The following is a 19,870-nucleotide window of genomic DNA, read 5'->3' as shown; positions in this document are numbered from 1 at the left end:
TGTAACATTTCTTTTAATCACCCTGGCACTCTACACGAAGAAGATAAACCTGCATTATCTTACTTATTTATTCATATTAAGCAGATTTGGTGAAAAGCTCTGCTAGGGAAGAAATAATTCATGGCACGTAAAATTCATTAAAAGTTTTATTGTTTCTACATTTAATAGAATAAATAATGTCGTGTCCTAAGAGAAATACAAACAAATATTTTCCTGTTTTATTGTTTCTTCCTTTTTAGAATCATGTAGTGTCCTAAGAGAAATACAAATATTTTCCTGAATGCGCAGTAGTTAAAGCTTAGAAAATGTATACTAATGAAAGTTTAACTCTAGCTTTCAAAGAACCTTTGGAGCTGGAAACAGCACAGATCATTGGTTCTGGAATCAGATTGAAGATCTGTGTTTTCTCCTATGAGTTACTTAAATGATCTGAGCTTCTGTTTCTTTAGCTCCAAAATGGTGATATTGTTAAGTTACAAGGTTTTGAGGAAAAAATGTCATTCAATGTACACTGTACAGTGTACATGCTCAAAATTGCTTTCCCCTGTCTCATTTTTTTTATTTCCTCGAGTTTTCAAAAACTGTTACTTGAAGAAGACCTCCAACCATACTATTGTTAAACAAAGAATCCAATATTATTGCAAGAAGTACATTAAAATGACATCTCATTATTTAATTGCTTTGCTTATTTTTTTTTAAAGATTTTATTTCTTTCCTTTTTCTCCCCAAAGCCCCCCAGTACAAAGTTGTATATTCTTTGTTGTGGGTCCTTCTAGTTGTGGGATGTGGGACGCTGCCTCAGCGTGGTTTGATGAGCAGTGCCATGTCCGCGCCCAGGATTCGAACCAACAAAACACTGGGCCGCCTGCAGCGGAGCGTGAGAACTTAACCACTCGGCCACGGGGCCAGCCCCTTTGCTTATTTTTCTTTAGAAACATAAGTACACTATATTAGGGTTCTGCTATGCAAAGAAAATAAATTTCCTCATTCAGTTTTTTCTTAAACTGTGTTATCAATAGCTTGATGAGTTCCTGAAATGATTTCAGAAAATTCAGTATCATAGAGCAGAAAATATTTTAAGATGGAGTTAGATATTTAACATATGAATAATTTTAGAATCTAAATGTGGCTATTTCTACTCTCTTCTTTAACACTTACTTTTTAGTCATATTTAATCTGATTAAACTATTCATACAGTGCTATTAAGATACCTAAAGAATTCAGTGCTTTTTGAAGTGCCCTAAATTGTAAATGGGTTAAAAATAATCAATATCTCTTTATTCCATCATGAGTTTCCCATGATCACAGATATGAATGTCATGTAAAGATGAATCTACAAACAACAGCAGTTAGCATAAGAGAGAATTTCCATTCTGATTTTGGGCCAAGGATTCTGAAGACTCTTGCCCTGATTTCAAATATAGATGCCCTCTGTCTCTCTGGCCCAGTTGAAATAATATTTCCACAAGCACAATTCATGTCTTTGTCTAACATTGACTTTTAAAACAATTGCCTCTGTTTTAAAAAAATGATTATGCCAGTTGTTTACAAGACCACACAAAAATGAACACGTCCACAAATCAGGTACATTAATTTTACAAGATGGCAAAGTACTTTTTAAAATTCTGTGTTTGCAACTAATTATGCAAATAGTCTCTATTGAATTAAAAAGAGATAACTTACTAGTTGAAAAGAAACCATCAAAGTTTATAAAATTTCAAAAGAAACTCACTTACTTGTTCAAACTCATTCTTTTGAAATTCTTCAAAACCAAAGATGTCCAATATTCCAATATCCCAGGTCTGCGTGCTGTAAGGGAACAATAAAACCGTGAACAGGCGTACTTGAAGCTCTTACATGACCCCCTGCCCCTTGCTACTTCAGGTCAGAGAAATCCAGCCATTTAGGCGTCACTGCCCATTTGAAGTAAAAACATGCAAATAGTTATCTCAGAGTCTGGTGACAAACTCTGAAAGTAAGGAGAAAAGTATTCTTTTAATGGTTTGATTCAAACACAAATAGATTAACAAAAATACATTGATTTATAAGTTTAAAATGGAACAATACATGGGTGATTTAATATCTGCTTCTCTGAAACAGTCCTTGTGTCTGTCTCCTTTGACTACACTTCCTTTCTCTGAAGGAGTTTGCACTCACCTGTTAGTGGTTCTCACCAGCTAACGCTTGTATCTTGTTAGGTTACACAAGCAGTGAACCAAGCAATTTCTACATCACACTTAAGTACAATACAAGTCAATCACGATTAAGCCACGTGTGTGTTCTTTGATAGATCAAATTGAGCTGCATCAAAAATCATATTATAATCTCCCTACAGGAATTCTTATAAATAAAGAAGAATAAAGACCATGAAACTTGGATGTGAAGTTGCAGACGTCAATCTAAGTACTATTTCTTTTTTCAGCGTAAGCTATCACTCTTGGAATTTGCCAGTCTTGGATGGTCAAGTCACAGATGTTGGAACCCTCACAGTGAGTGAAGAAAGGAAAAAGAAACCCTGGTTTGTGACAGCAGCCCTGACAACCTGGGTTCTGTGGGGATGTGCAGGCAGCAGGGGGAGTGTGCATGAGGCTAATTCTTGTAAAGAAAGCCCCAGATGATTCCAGAATGCTGGTCACCAGGAGGGTACACACCCCTCCCTTTCACATCATTGGTCTAGATCATCAGCAGGATGACTACTATGCCCATTTTCTGCCAATGGGTCTGACAGTCCATCATCATTATGGTGTTTATGGTTTCAAAACCACTGTGCTTGTTGATGAAGGCATTTTTGTTGTTCTTGTTTCTTCTCTACTCAATCTGTCCAAACTGCAGAAGCACATTGGCAACCAACTCCATTTTTGTACCTGTATTTTGTTTGCATAATCATAATATTTTAAGGTCTGCCATATGTCACTTAAATGACCATTTTTTTCTTCAAAAAAGGTAGAGCAATGATTCTATGATATCCTGTCTCTAAGATTCTTTGTTGTAGACGGTACAAATACGAGCTTCATAAGTAGGCGGGAGAGTATTTTAAAAGCCTTTAATGTAAACTTCACATGGCAAAGAACATAAAGCAGGGAGGCAAAGGCAGACTCAGTCAGTGGATGTCTCTGGGTAATTGATGGAGTGTTTTAGAAGAAAAAATAAAGTTAGCATTGTAGCTCACCCTGTGTGCCCAAATAAACTCTACGTGGATTAGAAAGTTAAACGTTAGAATGAGAAACTATAAAAATGTACAAGAAAACAAATGTGGCCATTTTTTCTGCTTTCAGTTCTGGGAAAAATTTTTTTAGAAAATTTAAAAGTATGATTACCCAAATACGAAATTCTTTTGGAGAATAAACAGCACAAATAAAATTAAATTCTGTTAGAGGTAAGTATTATTTTAAGCTGCATTGCCTCTTGATTTCCATAGATTTTTTTCAACCTGTTGTTGAAAAACCTGTATGTTCAGTAAGACACCATCTTCCAGTCACCCACGCTTCCTGCCCTCCTGCTGTCTTTATAATGTGCACAGAGATGCTGGGAATGATGCTATCTTTATAATGTGCACAGAGATGTTGGGAATGATGCTTACTCGCCGGTAACAATGGTGCTGAGGTTTAGGATGATTGGCTGCTTTGTTTTGGGGGGTGTATGTGTGCGCGTATTTTCCATGGAATGAGCTACATTGTTTCTCTTTTGGAGCTTTAGTGACGAAGTTTGCCAGGTTTTTGAGTTGTTCAGTCTTGGGTAGGAATCCTGGTTCAAAGAATTTTTAGTTGGATAACTTTGGGCAAGTTACTTAAATTTTCTGAGCTACAGTTTCATCATCTATAAAACTGAGATAATAAATAATGTTTGTCCACCTAGATGCTTGTTACAATTAGAGATGATGTACATAAAGTTCTAGGATAACAGCCGGTATACACTGGTATACACATACATACATAGCTGGTATACATATCCAGTCACTGGAAGTTGCTTTCTTGAAAAAATCGTTTAAGCTTGCTATAGAAATGAAGAGGGTAGCTAATAGAAGAAATATAAATACCTAGTAGGCATATTAAAAATGTCAACGTCATTAAAATTGCAAGAGAAATAAAATTTTAAAAATTAGGGAGAGAAAAATATTTCCTACACTTTTGTTGGGAGTTTAAATTGGTAGATCTTTCTTAAAAAGCAATTTGGTTATGTGGCTTAAAGCTCTGAAATGTCCATATCACTTGAACCAGTACTTCCAAGTTTAAGAATCTGTACTAACGATGATCAGAAATGCCATTAAAGACTCATGAACAAGGACACTCATTGCTGTCTTAATTACAGTAACAACAACAAAAGAAATAACAAATAGCCTACAGTAAAGACAATTAATTAAATCGCATGCATCCTATGATGGATTAATTTAGTGAAACTGCCAAGTTAACAGAAAGCACTATACAAGTTCTGTATAAAGAATAACCCCTATGATATATCCAGAAGACCTACAAAGGAGTACAGTCAGCCTGAGAAGAGGAATAGAGATGGTTTTGTTTACTTCTTTTTATTGCTTTGCATTTTCTAAGGTCTCTATAGTGAAACACAATTATTTTTATAACCAGTAAATATTCAATTGATGTTTCTAAAGACACTATGAAACCATGAGAAATGTCCTTGAACAACAATAAGCTAAAAACTAAAGCTGGAAACAAAATTTATACCTTTTGTATCCTTATAGTAACTTATTGTATAATTTCAACCATGCTAAAAATGAATCCATGTCACAGAAAAAGTACAGCACGTGTTAACAGTAGATGTCCTAAATGGTAGACCAAGAGGTGATTTCTTAATTTTTTAAATGTTCTATAATACTCTTTATGATTAACTTCTCCTTAAAAGATGTATGATTAAGCACGTGCTGGGCATATTGTGAGTTAGAGGAAAGGACAAAGATAACCTTCAGGGCAGAGAGAAGAAAGTGGAGCCCAGCAGAGAGGGTGGGGCAGGTGTCTGGTCTTCCAGGAACAGAAGGTCAGCAGAGACCTCAGGAGGCAGGAGAAGAAAAGCAGAGGTGCTTCTGGAAGGCCACGTGCTGTTCACAAGTATGCACGCTTCCTGCCAACTTATACCAGAATCTCCCTCTAGCCTCTCATCTCCGACTCCCCTGCCTGAATCCCACCCAGCTGGCCTTGGTGGCAGTGGCCCTATAATAACAGCACTCAATGCTGGTAAAAGTCAGGAAGAAGGGCAAGAGCTCTCAGTGACATGATGTCACCACATAAGTCCTTCCCCTTTTCATAAGGATGGTGACTTCGTGTTGACAAGCTAAGGGTGGAGGCTGAGGCTGCCCAGGCATTTGTGGTGAGCAAATGTGTTAAAGATTCTGGTTCAGACTGGGGAAAGTAAATTATTAATTAGTAATTTAGAGTAGCATAAATCTGGTTGAAAGAGCACTCTTTTTAAATGACTTTTTTTCATATTTTATAGATACTGGTTTCCAAACTATATTTGGCTACAAAATAAAAATGCTATTAAAAAAAAGATAGGAAGGAAGGAAAGACCATTGTCAGGAGAAAAACTAAATTCAGGTTTAATGCATTTTAAGGATTCCTTTTGCAACTACTGACAGACATAACGTGTTCATTTTTTCAAAAATCTCTTTCATCATTTATGATGGAATGAAATATGTGTCTGTTATTGCAATAGCAACCTTGGCAAGAGGGTTATAAGAATTTGTAGCCAGCAAAATGCCCACACTGTGTAGCAGTCAGCATCACTGTCATTTCTCCTATTGATGTCTCCACTCACATCACACAGGCATTTAACTCAACATCCAATTTCCAGCAAGGAGGAGCAGACAGAGGTCATCTGATCAACAGGGATTCAAGCCTATAGGTAAAATTAACATATTAATGAGATGGTCTGTTTTAGTTCAAATTCTGCCTTAGAATTCTCCTGAGGGCTTTCCTGATGGTTAACAAAACTGTCTAACTTGCACTATTTTATTAGTAAAATACGACACCTTTCACACTAGACAAAATATTAAATGCCAAGGCATCTGTCTGCTTTTGATTTTGCCTTCCATGCCTGTGGGTATGGGAAGGGGAAACATCCCAACTAAAATGTCTACCCTAGAGCTTGGATGAACTAATTTTATTTGGGCAGAGAGGTCTAGTGGCATCTAGAAGTCAGGTTCTGTCCTCAATCATCCCTAGGCAAGGAGATTAACTAGATGGTCACCTAAGTATTTAGTCAGTTTAGGAAATAGCTGAATCCTGCTTGGCACAAAACCCTTAGACTGAGCCAGAGTTGAGTCAGCCCCTCCAGTGGGTCAGTGACCGGTAGGAACCCAGACAGGATAAGAATGAAATATAAAAGCATTCCAGACTCGAGCAGTCTGGCTGTCCAGACACACTGCCCTGGGGATCAGATGGACTTCCACAGAGGACAGTGGGTCAAAGTCCCTGGAGAGGTTGGGCTGTGCTACCTCATTCACCAACTCTACTGCCAATATGCCGTAGAACTCGGTTAAAATAAGTTCTGTTGTTGATTGCATGGTGCACCTTTTGTGGAGCCTAACTCTGCCCATCCCAAAGCTTACCTGAATTTCACAGGGTTTTCTCTAGTCTGTGAGATGAACTAGGGATGGAGAGGTGTGACTCCAGGATTGCATACTTTTGGGAGTTTCTCCCTTTCATTATTTGACCAAGCAAAGTACCTGAGGCTTATCATTTTCTGACAACATGTCAGAAACTGGGGAAAGAGTTTGCAGTTGCTGGCAAGGTGCACTAGAAGCTGGGTGGTGGGAGGGGCTGGTGGTTGCCAAAGCAGCCGCTGCCTCCTTCCATCCTCGCGACATCAGGCATCCTGACTTCGTTCCTAAATGCGGTCCTGGTAGCACTTCTCCACTGGAAATATAAGTTAGGAAGTGAAAAACTGGAGACCCCTTGAGGTGAAAATTGGACTTAATTAGCCTGGATAGTCAAGAAAATCCTGGGATCAGGGTGAAACCTAGAGCTAAAATTTTACCGAGTACTGTGTACCAAGCGCTGTTAGAAGCATTTAAAATGCCTTCCTTCATTTAGCCTTAAGAACTACCTATGAGATAAGTACAATAATCACCCCCATTGTACAGAGGAGAATATTGAGACAGAGGACTGCGATGTTTTAAGTTGCCCAAGGGCACACATTGGCATTAGATGGATGCGGGATTTGAACCCAGGCCGTTTGACACTAGCCCCTGTATCTGTAAGTCCTATGAGGTCCCGCATAAAGCTGCTTCCAATTATTCGTCCTTTAAACAAGTCTAATTCTGAACTGCAGAGAAACCAGGAAGGGAAGTCTCCCCAGGAGTAATGAGACCATAAATAACACAAGATCCCTTAAACTCTTCTTATCAGTGAAAGCTACAACCTACAGCTGAAAAGCATTAATACTCAGTACTTTTAATAAACATATGTCCTCAGTCATTATGAGCTAAATTTACAATAGTGATATATATGTATGTATTGTTACCAAAAGCATCTTTAGAAACAAGAATCAACATACCACACAATTTACTTTTTTTAAAACTATTAGCTTATATGAACTCTTACATTCCTAGTCTAAAACAGCCCTCATTTCAGAACAATAGCACTATTTAAGTAAATTATGACATCACTGCTCCTTCAAGTATTCTGCGGTTATTAAAAGCGATGGTTATGAAGAATGCATACAAATACAGATAAATAGTTATCACAATAAAGGAGGCAGATGCAAAACTGCATGCATTGGATGTGGAGCAACTGGAACCCTCATACATTGCTGCTTGCAGTTTAAATGGGAAGTTTCGAACATGATTTGGCTTCATCTGTTAAAGCCTATCATGCCTGCTGAGTGACTAAGAAATTCCACTCCTGGTACATTCCATGCACCCAGGGGAATGAGGGTGTGGGTCCACTAAAAGAAACGCACGGGGGGCTGCCTCGTGGCACAGTGGTTTAAGTTCACATGCTCCACTTCAGCAGCCCGGGGTTCGTGGGTTTGGATCCCAGGCACCGACCCACACATTGTTCATCAAGCCATGCTGTGGCGGTGTCCCACATGCAAAATAGAGGAAGACTGGCACAGACGTTAGCTCAGTGACAATCTTCCTCAAGCAAAAAAAGGGAGATTGGCAACAGATGTTAGCTCAAGGCCAATCTTTCTCAACAACAACAACAGCAACAACAACAACAACAACAAAACACAGACAGAATATTCATGGCTGCTTTATTTATATAGTCAAAAACTGGAGACAACCCAGTGCCCATCAACATCAAACAACTAACTAGTGGTCTGTCTATACGTGTTGTTACAAGGGAATACCTCTCAGGAATAGAATAATAATGAATTCCTGCTGCACTCAACATTCTAGATGCATCTCACATACACAGCATTGAGCAAAAGAAGCCAGACATAAAAACAGTGCATGAAGGAAGCTTCCCAGAGTGCTGGATTGATTCTATACCTCAATCTATGTGGATGTTATGTGGTCCTGTTGCACGTGTAAAGTCCATTGACCTGTATCCAGAATATGTGCTTGTCAGCTGTTATACCTCAATACAACAGTACAAAAACGTATGCTCACTAGGATCATGACTATGCATGGGGATGGAGAGATTATTAGCTGAATATTTGTTAAATGAGATGCCCTCAAATGCACATTTACCTTGGTACTGCTGAGCCTAACATGATGTTTGAGTAGTGACCTTTCTTACAGTTGACGCTGGCTAGTACAAGAGGCTCAAGCCCCAGTTGTTAACATAAAGGCATCAGTAGGAAAGACAATGATAAACAAGATGTTTGAGCCGTCCAGAGGTTAAAGAAGAGATGGAAATACATTCTTCAAGCAGTTGAATATCATTAGAGCAGTACTTATCCCATTATTGTTTTCATTTATGTTTGAGATTTATATCTATCCTCTTCCCATGTCTGCTGACTCTTTTGGCAACTTCCTACTGCTCTTTGAAAGCAGAGTTGCATTTCCTGGGAATGCCTTCAGACCAGCGACTTTAGTCCCTCCAACAAAAGTACAGAGAAGTAAGTTCTCACGTTCAACCAGTTATCTGGATAGCTGAGTCAGAAAGAAACTAGAGGGAGGCTCCTCACTGTTGACGTGTGTCAGTACGAGGAGGGGTGATGGATTTCCTTCAGAGCACACGGCAACTGAAGAAGCACACCAGGCCTGAAAGCTTTTTGAAAAAGCAAAATAAAACAACAACAAAATAAAATCAACTCAGCTGTAGGTTACTTGTGGTTTACCCTGCTGTCTAAAGTCAGTGACCAACTATATCATTCCATATGCCGTACAATAAGTAGTATTATATCTACCTGCCTCTAAACTAGGATCCTGTATCCTTGAAATTGGACTATCTTTTATAAATCGGCAACTGTCAAAATTGAAACCTATATGAAAATGCAAGAATTCTGTAGCTTATTTGTCTTTCAAGGAAATGTTTATTTCAGTCTTGTATCCAGAAGATGTCCCTCCTTTCCTTTTCGTCCGTGACAGTTGGTAGATGATTGTGAGACAAAGTGCAGCATCAGGATTCAGGACTTGCATCAGGCTGATCCAGTGCGTTTGGGAGACCCATGCCCTAAAAGGATCCATGCACACCAAACAGAGGACAGGCTTGAGAGGAGAGTGAACTCGGAAGGTGTATTTGCATTTCAAGTTTGGCTTTTGACAAGCCTGAGGTTCAAAGGGAAAATGGTGAGTCATGGCATATGGCCAGGGACAGTCAGGGAATTCTCAGGACAAAATGTAGGGAAACTCAGAAGGTGGGAAACCCTATTAGGTGGGTGTGGCTCAGAAGGCAGAGTAAAGGCAGGATCCCAATAGGGTTAGATAATCCAGGTAGGTCGGATGGGCCTAGTTTTCAGGATGCCATCAAAGCACTTCTCCCGCAATTTTCTGTGATATTCAAAGAAGAGACCTTTTTATGATTACTAATTAGGAGAAATGGAGTCTCTCCTAAGTGGGAACACCCTATGTGAATGGGTGGACAAGTGCTAGTAGGCACATGCTACTTTGCAAAGAAAGCCTGCCATGGCAAATGCTTGTGGATGGTGACAACACACTCAGAAGTCTAGACTCTCTGTGGAGTACCAGCCCTTCTGTGGAGTTTGGACTTGTTAGGGTAGAGCCAATGGAAGAGGTGAGCTAACCTAGGTCAAGGTTATGAGGATTTACAGGTGTTATCTGATCTGCAGGCTTTAAAATTCACCTCTTAACAGTGGTACTACCAATTCTCCTAAGACTCAAGGATCCATTTAATTTGACGCATTTTAGCATAATCTGTGTTGGAGAGGACCAATTCAGAGATCACCCATTATGGCATAGAGTAGTGAGGTTGCATTTGCAGAGGGAGAATTTCCATAGTGAAGACGTGGAGTTGCCAGCTGAGCCTTAAGAACAGGTCATTCAACTTAGTGGATATTTAAGGGAATTCCTGAATCAATCACCTCTTCCTGGTGGGGAAAACTTGCGTGGGCTGATTAATCCTGTTTTGCCTTTTCTTGATGTTAGATCGGTGCAGGAAGAATGCGATCGGCAGTTGTGTCAGCTGTTGACAATGAAAGAGATGAAAGACTCGAAAGAACTGCCTTGCAAATTGAAGAAGTCTATGGATAGTTCCTCCCTATTTCAGTCTGTCAAGTAAAAGGTATAGTGGAGGTTCACTACTTCCTTCAGCCTGTCAACAGTTAGAGTGTAAGAAATGGTGCCCATCCCCAAGCAGCTTTCAGTCTATTTGGGAAACTCCGAGCTTTAGTAACAGTGAATTACTTGCACACTAAGCCTGGCAGGAGATCCCCAGTCCACCAAGGCAGGCAGCTTCAGGCTCCAGCGCTCCTTCAGCTTTTTATACTGGCTACTGAACAGTTTCCCCAGCGTGTCCTCAGTTCTATGCTCAACTAGACCTGGATGCTCTTATCTTTAGTTCAAAGCTTCTCAGCACATTGTGCTTTGTGCCTCTCCAAGACAATGCACAGTCCTTTCTTGACCATAGGAAGCCCCTTCATTGAAAGTTTTTATTTGTTTTCTGAACTTCTTGGACTAATCCACAGAACATGCTCTCTAAAGCACTGTCCTATTGTAAAATATCTTATTCCTTCCGCGGTTCTGATGCAAGATTCAGATGGAGAAATGTATTGGAGGAAAGGAGGAAGAGGAGGAGGGAGAGAGAGGGAGAGAAAGGAGAGAAAATCAATAGTATATTTGGCATTTGTTTCTGGAAAAAGGATATTGACATTTCTCTGCATGGCATCTTTATTCTACACCTCAAAACAATTTAGAAAATTACAATTTACCTTTATTGTTCTGATTTCATCTTTGGCCTTGAGATACACATAATTTTCACTAAAAATCCAAATATTACTGGCAGTCTGGAGGACCATATCAATGAAAAAGGGTTTTTTTTTTTAAATTGTCAAAACAAAAATCAAAGAACATGTGACATTAAATCATTGTGACTTCAGCCACCCCAATCAGAAAACTGGGTTCTGGGGTAAACTACCAGTTGGTCCAATTTTTCCAACAGAATACATTTTAAGAACACCAGATATTTGGGTATGGCTGAGGTTTTCCAATGTACCCTGACTAAGGATGATTGACTCTGACGTCTCGAAGCCAAAACCAAGCCAGAGAGACACGTGAGCCAGGCCTCCTTTTGTAGGAAAATTGAAATAAGATTATCACAATTTTAGAGATTGAGAAAATTAAAATTCACAAGACATAAATGTCTTACTAAAGATTTCATTAATGATAAGTGTAGGCTCAGAACAGGAAACCAGATCTCTTTTTTTTTTTGTTTTGATGAGGAAGACCGGCCCTGAGCTAACATCTGTTGCCAATCTTCCCCTTTTTGCTTGAGGAAGATTGTAACTGAGATAAAATCTGTGCCAATCTTCCTCTATTTTATGTGGGATGCCACCACAGCAGGGCTTGAGGAGCGGTGTGAGGTCCACACCGGGGATCTGAACCTGTGAACCAGGGCCACTGAAGTGGAGTGCACAAACTCAACCACTATGCCACTGGGCCAGCCTCAGGAATCCAGATCTCCTGCTTCCTATTAACCTTTCAAAAAATTAAAACCGGGCCGGCCCCGCGGCTGAGTAGTTAAGCTCACGAGCTCCACTTTGGCGGCCAAGGGTTTCACCAGTTCAGATCCTGGGTGGGGACACGGCAACCGCTCTTCACATTCTGAGGGGGCGTCTCACATGCCACAACTGGAAGGACCCACAACTACGGGCACACAGCTATGCATCTGGGGGTTTTGGGGAGAAGAAGGAAAAATTAAAAAAAAATTAAAACCAAACTAAAAGACAAAATTACTAAATACATAAATTAACTACCATGTACTTGACCTTACTGTACATACACGAAAATGAAATCCACACAGCATTTGAACCCACTAGCCATAGACTACAGGAGAAAGTGCTGTTCCACTTTTCACTTATCATGCTTTTCTCTTTTTCCAGATTTATTGAGATATAATTGATATACAACTTTGTGTCCGTTTCAGGTGTACAACATGAGGGCTTGATACACGTATCCATTACAAAATTATCAGGCTTTTCTTAATAGAGTTCCTTTTCTCCCTTCACAGGAATTCTGTTTGAACCCAAACCCCATTTTTATGAGATTTTGACTATTTAGGATTGTAAAGAGCACTTCTGGATATCTTTGCAATTTAATAGGAAGCTTAGAAAAACATAAATCTTTATTACCAAAAAGTGTGAGAATTTACTGCCCAGAAGACGATAGAGCAGAGAGTTTGAAAACACCGGGAAAAGGGAATAATCTCAGAATCTCTCCAATCACTTGTGAAATGGGAAGCTGTCTTTCTAACAAGCGCCTTCACTTGTCCGTACTCACAGTTCGTGGTTCAAAGCAGCAGCAATGAAAATTACATTAATTAGATGGTGACTTGCAGCAAGTGGCTGTTGCTGGATAACCAACCACCCAAAACTCAGTGACTAAAAATAGTAAGCAGTTATTATGGTTCACAAGTCCTCTTGTGGGCTTGAGTAGCCTGGCTGGGGGCTGGCAGGCCTGAGATGACCTCACCCAAATGCCTTGGGGTTGGCCGGCTATTGGCTGGCTAACAGTGTCTCTCACCTTCCACGGGTGAGCCTGGGCTTACAAAAGTGGTGACGAGAGGAACCTGAGAAAGCAGATTCGTGCAAGGCCTTGGAATTGGCACATCATCATTTTTGCTGTGTTCTCTTGGCTAAGCAAGTCACGAGGACATCTCAAATTCAAAGGGAGAGGAAACAGACAACTTCTTGATAAGAGAAGTGTCAAAAGTCATATTGCGCAAGGCACGGATTCAGAGAAGAATAAATGATTGGGACCATTTTTGTAATCTACCAATCCCTCTCCTCTTGAGAGCGGCTTTTAAGTAACCCGTTTATTAGCTCATTCACCTTTTCAGTGAACATGCACTGAGCACCTCGTTTTGCAAAGCACTGTGCTGGATGCTGAAGACCCAGATATGAAGGAACAGAGAACAGTCTTGTCCTCAGGAACATGTCCATAGATTGAAATAAAGAAATCACATATATTTTAAAAGGTTAATTTTTAAAATTTAGCTTTAAAACTATGCTTTTGTATCACACTTCCAACAGTTTCAATGTGGGAGGCATTTTCTGAGAAACTCAGGTTTTAAGTCTGGCATATTGGAGTTCATACTCCAAGTCCATCACTTCCTGGCTCTGCGACTTGGGCCACTTGCTTAACCTCTCTGAATTCCAGTTTCTTTACCTGAAAAAGATAATACCTGCCTCTTGGCTAAGGTCAATATTAACTGCAATGATCCGCAGCTGAAAGCCCCGCTCCTTTCTAGGTGATATCCCGTAAATGAAACCACAACAACGGCCCCTCACCACGTAATCACCTTGGCAAACGGACAGAAGCCGGGCTTGGAAAATGCCTTTTGAATAAGACAGCATGGGAAGAGAGAAAAGCGAAAAGCAAGGAGCTGAAAAAAACTAAAAATGTCCCTCAGTCGAAAAGCACATCCTCCTCAACTAGAAAATTATACGGGAAAAAGGCAAACAGAATTTAAATTGTGGTTCTGACATTTCCCTCCTGGTGTTTTCTTCACCAGAAGCAGGGTCACCCAGAGCCGGAATGGGACACTCTGCTCTCATTTCTGAACGATACTGCAGCATTATTTTTTCTGGCAGAACTGCCGCTATGCTCCAATGACAGGCACGGAGGAGCATAATAAATACAGATTTGGTTAACTCTGTTGAGCAGGACAGGTTATCAGGAGGTTGAAAAGAGGCCAAATGCATTTCCCCAGTTAGAAATGAAACAAGAGAGTGGGCATGGCCAGCAGTGCAATGAATTTTATCCCTTGTATAAAATACACAAGCTTTAGCCTCTGCATTCTTGGCTCAAGAAAGAGCTGGATAAGTAGAATGCTAGAAGGTTCTTATTAGCTGTATAAATCATTGACTTTCTTACACATTTTATGGAATCTAATTGGCTTTCAAATAATATTTGCAAATCACATAATAGTCATTATCAAAAAGGAAAAACAACTACTGTTTGATTCTAAAAAGTCATTTTCTCATAGATCTGACAAATCTCTTTCTTCTTCCATCTCCTGAAAATACGTACTTAAGGGAAAAGTATACAGTTCTTTATTGGTCCAATAAGCTACACCATTCTTGAAACAATGTATCACATTATCAGATTAATATTTAAATTTAGCCACTATTGTGTGAATAATATACGGTAATTTTTATAATAAGAGTGGTAAATTTTTCTTTATTGAAGTTACGATAGTTTACAACATCGTGAAATTTCAGTTGTAAATTATTATTGGTCAGTCATTTTATAGGTGGCCCCTTCATCCTTTGTGCCCACTCCCCACGCCCCTGCCCCCTGTAACCACTAAGCTCTTCTCTTTGTCCATGTGTTTGTTTATCTTCCACATATGAGTGGAATTATACAGAGTTTGTCTTTCTCTATCTGGCTTATTTCACTTAACATAATAAGGAGTGGTAAATTTTTAACCATTATTTTGTATTTATTGTGTGGCAATTTAAAATTATTTTTGAGTATTATAACGTACACGATGCCTTGGTAAAACTCTGAGATTTTTTATTCCTCTGGATCCTTGTATTTGAAATAAAAATAGATCTCACAAAATAATGAAAAACAAATGTACAATTACAGAGAAAAGGTTCTTAGCTCTTTAGGAAATTATTATACATATGGGTGTTTTGGTAAAGAAATGGAGCAGAAGGAGAATTATTTAGAAAGCAGGTTTTGTCTCAGATATTTTGCTAAATTGTGTAGTTTGGGTTGTCATGGCAATAAGCACCGTCATTTCAATAAGCCTATGCAGAAATAGAAGTCACTCATACCAAATTCATAAGAATCAAAGAAATCTCATTATTTAATGGGAAAAAAACTCCCCACTTTAGATGAAGGAGGGAAAAACATGGTGTGTCAAATTTATTTTTCTGACAAACTGCTTGTTATTTTATCTCTGAAACAACATAAAGACAAAATATTTAGAACTAAATAACAAAGGAACTTGCTACATATAAAGCATCTGGGACGCACTAAGAAGGACTCAGGAGACACGTTACAGACTCAAGGTCAACAAAATCATCAGAAAATACGAAACAAATATTCCACTCAGAAAGTCACAAAAAAACAAAAAAGAAAAGAAAAATTCAAAGAAAGTCAAAATAGGGATATAGCAAAACTGCAGAAATCAGTAAAATAAATAACATAAACGTGATAAATGACAACAAAACAAAAAAATTGATTTTTGAAGATTAAATAATTCTCACAGGCAAGTTTCAAGGAAGACTTATCAATGACATTGGGGCAGAGGCTGAATAAACAACACCAGGAATGAAGAGCTGTCAATCTACAGCTGCAAGAGACTTTGAAGGATTAGAAAACAAAGCTGTGATTTAGTTGGTGAATACATTTAAAATCTTAAAGTGGACAATTTTCTGGAAAATATAAATGACAAAAAAGAAGCAAAATAATCTGATTAGACCTATAAACTTTAAAATAATTAGTATACCCAAGTCAGTCTTCCCTCCACCTCCCCAAAAGATTTTAGGGTTTTCACCAGACATTCAAGGCACACATCATCATCATTATCATAAATAATTTTAGAGAGAAGAAAACAGAGAAAGCTATTCAATTTACTCTTTAACATAAACTTGATAGCAAAGGATTGTAAGAAGAAAAAAAAATAAAATCTCATCTCACTAATGAAAATAAATGCAAACATCCTAAATAAAGACTAGAAAATTGAATCTAGTACATCATAACCAAATAGAGTTTGCAGTATAAATGAATAATTATTCGATATTAAAAAATATACATCAATACAACTTGCCACATGCGTAAAGAAAAGGAGAGAATTGCCACAATAATCCTTACCTATTAAGGTAAAGGAAAAACACTGGATAAAACTTAGCAGCCATCCATGATTGAAAATACTTAGTAAAGATTATGTACCGGAACTCTAAGTAAGCAGATTACTTACTGGCAAATATTTACAGGTAGTACATTAGTTTGGAAACAAGACTAGAATATCCACTATCCCAATTATATCAGCAGTGCTAGCCAATGCAATAAAATAAGAAGAAGAAATGAGATATGATACGACAAAGAGAAAAAAGACAATTATGATTATTTACATTACAAAACAGTAAGATATTCCACAGGAAAATTATTAGAACTAATAAGAAAAGTCAGCAGGGTTTCTAGATACAAGATCAAGATATGAAATTCAACACTGAGTGTCCCAATAAACAAATTAAAATGTAATAGGAAAATATCACTCATCAGAACAACAAAAAGCACAAAGCATGTAGAAAAAAAATCAAGTAAAAACATGCAATAAATTGATTAAAAATATAAACATTATTTGAGGAATAAAATATACATGAATAAATAGAAATATATAGAAATAAATAGAAATATATATTTGTGGAAGAGAAAGATCAATAGCCTAAAAAGGCCAATTCTCCCCATGTTAACCTCTAAGTGTATTTCTGGTCAAAATCCCCAAAGAATTTCTTTTTATGGACTGAGTCAAAGTGGTTATAAAATTCATATGCAAAAGTAAAGACCCAGGGACAACCAAAACAAATAAGAAATATAAGAACTTATTATGAGAACTTACTTATTAAAACAATATATTATTGATAATACAGTTTTAGTCAAATAGATTAAAAATCAGGAGGGGGTGAAAAAGCATTTCTAATAAATGGGATAGGGATAATTGAATATCTGACTGAAAAATATAAAATTATATCAATTCATCATATAAATAAAAATAAATTCCTAATGTATTGAAAATTTGAAGGTTTTAGGAAAAAGTGTAAGATGACCTTGGAGGAGGAAAAGTGTCTATGATGAGACCCTAAAGTCAGACGGCTCTGTATAACCAAACAGTTCTCACCATGCCTCCACAGGCACGCCACCACGGGGCAGTCAGAACCTGCACGGCAGCATTCAACCTCACTTGTAATCAGGGAAACGCAAATTAATGCTCTCCCTGCGATTTCGCCACTAAATATGTGCCCCAGGGAAAATTCTAAACATATATCTCAGGAGACACGTATAAGGATGCAACACTGTTTGCAATTGAGAAAAAAAATATAAAGAGTCTTAATGGTCCATCAAAAGGGAGAGAGATGAGGATATCGTGGTTTCTTTGTCCAGGGGAATTAATGCAGCAGTGACAAAGAATTAGTTTGCTCTTCAGGTATCAATATAGTTAAATCTCAAAAACCACGTGGAGGTAAAAAGAGAAGTGCAACAGAAAATGCATTATGAGAGCATTGCGTTAATTCTTAATGACTCAGAATGTTATCTATTTGTTATGAAAAACCATTATATAGACAAATAAAAGAACAAATTGTGGAACATTTGCACAGAATTGATGATATTCTTCTACATAGGGTGTGAAGGAGAGGAATCCAACTATGTTGAAAAACAAAAGGAACTTCAGCTTTTAGCTGCAATTGTCTATTTCTTTACGTTAATAAAAATTTGAAGCAAAAGTCACGAATGTTAATAATGCGAATTCTAAATAGTAGGTAAGTGAGTGACTTGACCATAACCCTTTGTACTCTTCTCGACTACGAAATCTTTTCCCCCAAAATAAAGACAGTTATTGAAGAAAGATATCATATGTTAAGTAGGGGGAAAAATCTAGATAAGAAGTCTATTTTTATTTTCACATAGATGCATTGCAGGTGTTTTAGTATTTCTGTGAGGCATTTGGGAATTAATAATATAAATTCATTTATTAAGAATTAAATACTTTACATTACAACTAAGATAATACACAAAATATCATTTTTCCAACTCTTAATTACCTATGAAGTGATGATCTAGAGTTTTAGATTATCTTTTTCACAGATATCTTTTTAATTTGTAATATCCATTAAAGAGCTTAAATCTTTATAACCATTGCAATAAAGTCCTAAGGGACAAAGATGAAACTAATAAGTAGAGTAAACATTTGGTTTTTAATTGGACTCGTTTACACGTTCAATCCCCGAATGAGAAGCAAGTTTCACTTCTTCCCAGTTTTGTGTCTCGTCAATAAAGACAGACAATCTCTATGACCTTTTATGAACTCTTAACAGCAATTTGTAAAGTATATATCAAATGAGGGAGCGAGAGAATGAGATTTTACTTAGGATTCTCAAGTGATCTTAAATACATCACATGGTCAGATGTTTTCCTGGGGAAATTAATTTCCAATTTTACTATCAAAATAACAGTGAAAAAACATTTAATTTCTAGACATGTTTTTCTTAATCTGCTTTTCTATCACCTAGTTAACCATTTAGATCACATCCTAGTTTATTTCAGCCTCAAAAAACCTGAGGGGCATTGAAAACTCTCACTGTGATTCCTTGAGCATTATGGGTGAGATGTGTGTGGTTTGGCAAAAATATTTCAATCAATCTTAATATTCTTCTGCTTTTCAATGGTCGCTGAGCCCTGCCCCACCCCACGCTGTCGAGAATCCCTGCAGGTCATCTCGTCAGCGATGCAGGTAGTCCCAAAGGGCAGACAACACTTGACTGTGGAGTCAGGTGACAATTACACAAGTTCCGTTCTGTATTTGGGGGCTGGGGGGCACACATTCTGAATGCATACATTCTGAAAAATCATGTTGCTTCTTTTCAATAAAATCCTCCCTAACCTTCTGACTCAAGAAGCAGGAGAAGGCCGCCTACTCTAACCCTCCTGTTGGAGGGAATGGTGGCAAGCCCTCCTCCAAAGCAGAGGTGACCTGTCTGTAAGGCAGCGTGGCGGGCAGTAATTAAGCTGTTATGTCCTTTTGAGATTTTCAAGTCCCAGCGAGGGACAGTTCTCATCATCTTGGATGCTCCCAATGGCTGCCACCCTTGGAGGAGATTAATCTTCAAACTCTTAACTCAAAGAGTTAACCTGTCCAATTGACATCATTTCCTTGCAAAAGATAAGACAAGTTATACTGTTTGTTTTTAATGAGAAAGATTGGCGCTGAGCTAACATCTGTGCCCATCTTCCTCCACTTTGTATGTGGGACACTGCCACAGCATGGCTTGATGAGTGGTGTGCAGGTCCCCGCCCAGGATCTGGACCTGTGAACCTCAGGCCATGGAAGCAGAGCACAGGAACTTAACTACCATGCCACTGGGCTGGCCCCAAATTATACATTTTTTTTCTTTTTTGTGAGGAAGATTGGCCCTGAGCTAACACCTGTGCCAATCTTCCTCCATTTTATGTGGGATGCCACCACAGCGTGGCTTGACAAGAAGTGCTAGATTTGCACCCGGGATCCGAACCTGCGAACCTGGGCAACTGAAGTGGAGCATGCACAGTTAACCACCATGC

The 19,870-nt window shown here is 38.4% G+C and overlaps 1 protein-coding gene across 4 annotated transcripts in view; it reads right to left on the bottom strand.

Moving 5' to 3' along the window:
* The window catches only part of MYO16 (myosin XVI), a 597,681-nt gene that overhangs the window by 187,097 nt on the left and 390,714 nt on the right, over window positions 1–19,870 (bottom strand). For all 4 annotated transcript variants that reach the window (XM_070579270.1, XM_070579268.1, XM_070579272.1 and 1 more), the window contains exon 21: window positions 1,737–1,809. In XM_070579270.1, coding sequence (XP_070435371.1) covers window positions 1,737–1,809 — 73 coding nt within the window. The remainder of the gene's footprint in view (window positions 1–1,736; window positions 1,810–19,870) is intronic.

Source organism: Equus przewalskii, chromosome 16 (assembly GCF_037783145.1).
Source record: "Equus przewalskii isolate Varuska chromosome 16, EquPr2, whole genome shotgun sequence".
Taxonomy (NCBI): domain Eukaryota; kingdom Metazoa; phylum Chordata; class Mammalia; order Perissodactyla; family Equidae; genus Equus; species Equus przewalskii.
Note: the sequence above shows the minus strand (reverse complement) of the source record. Positions and strands in the feature narration are given on the sequence as shown.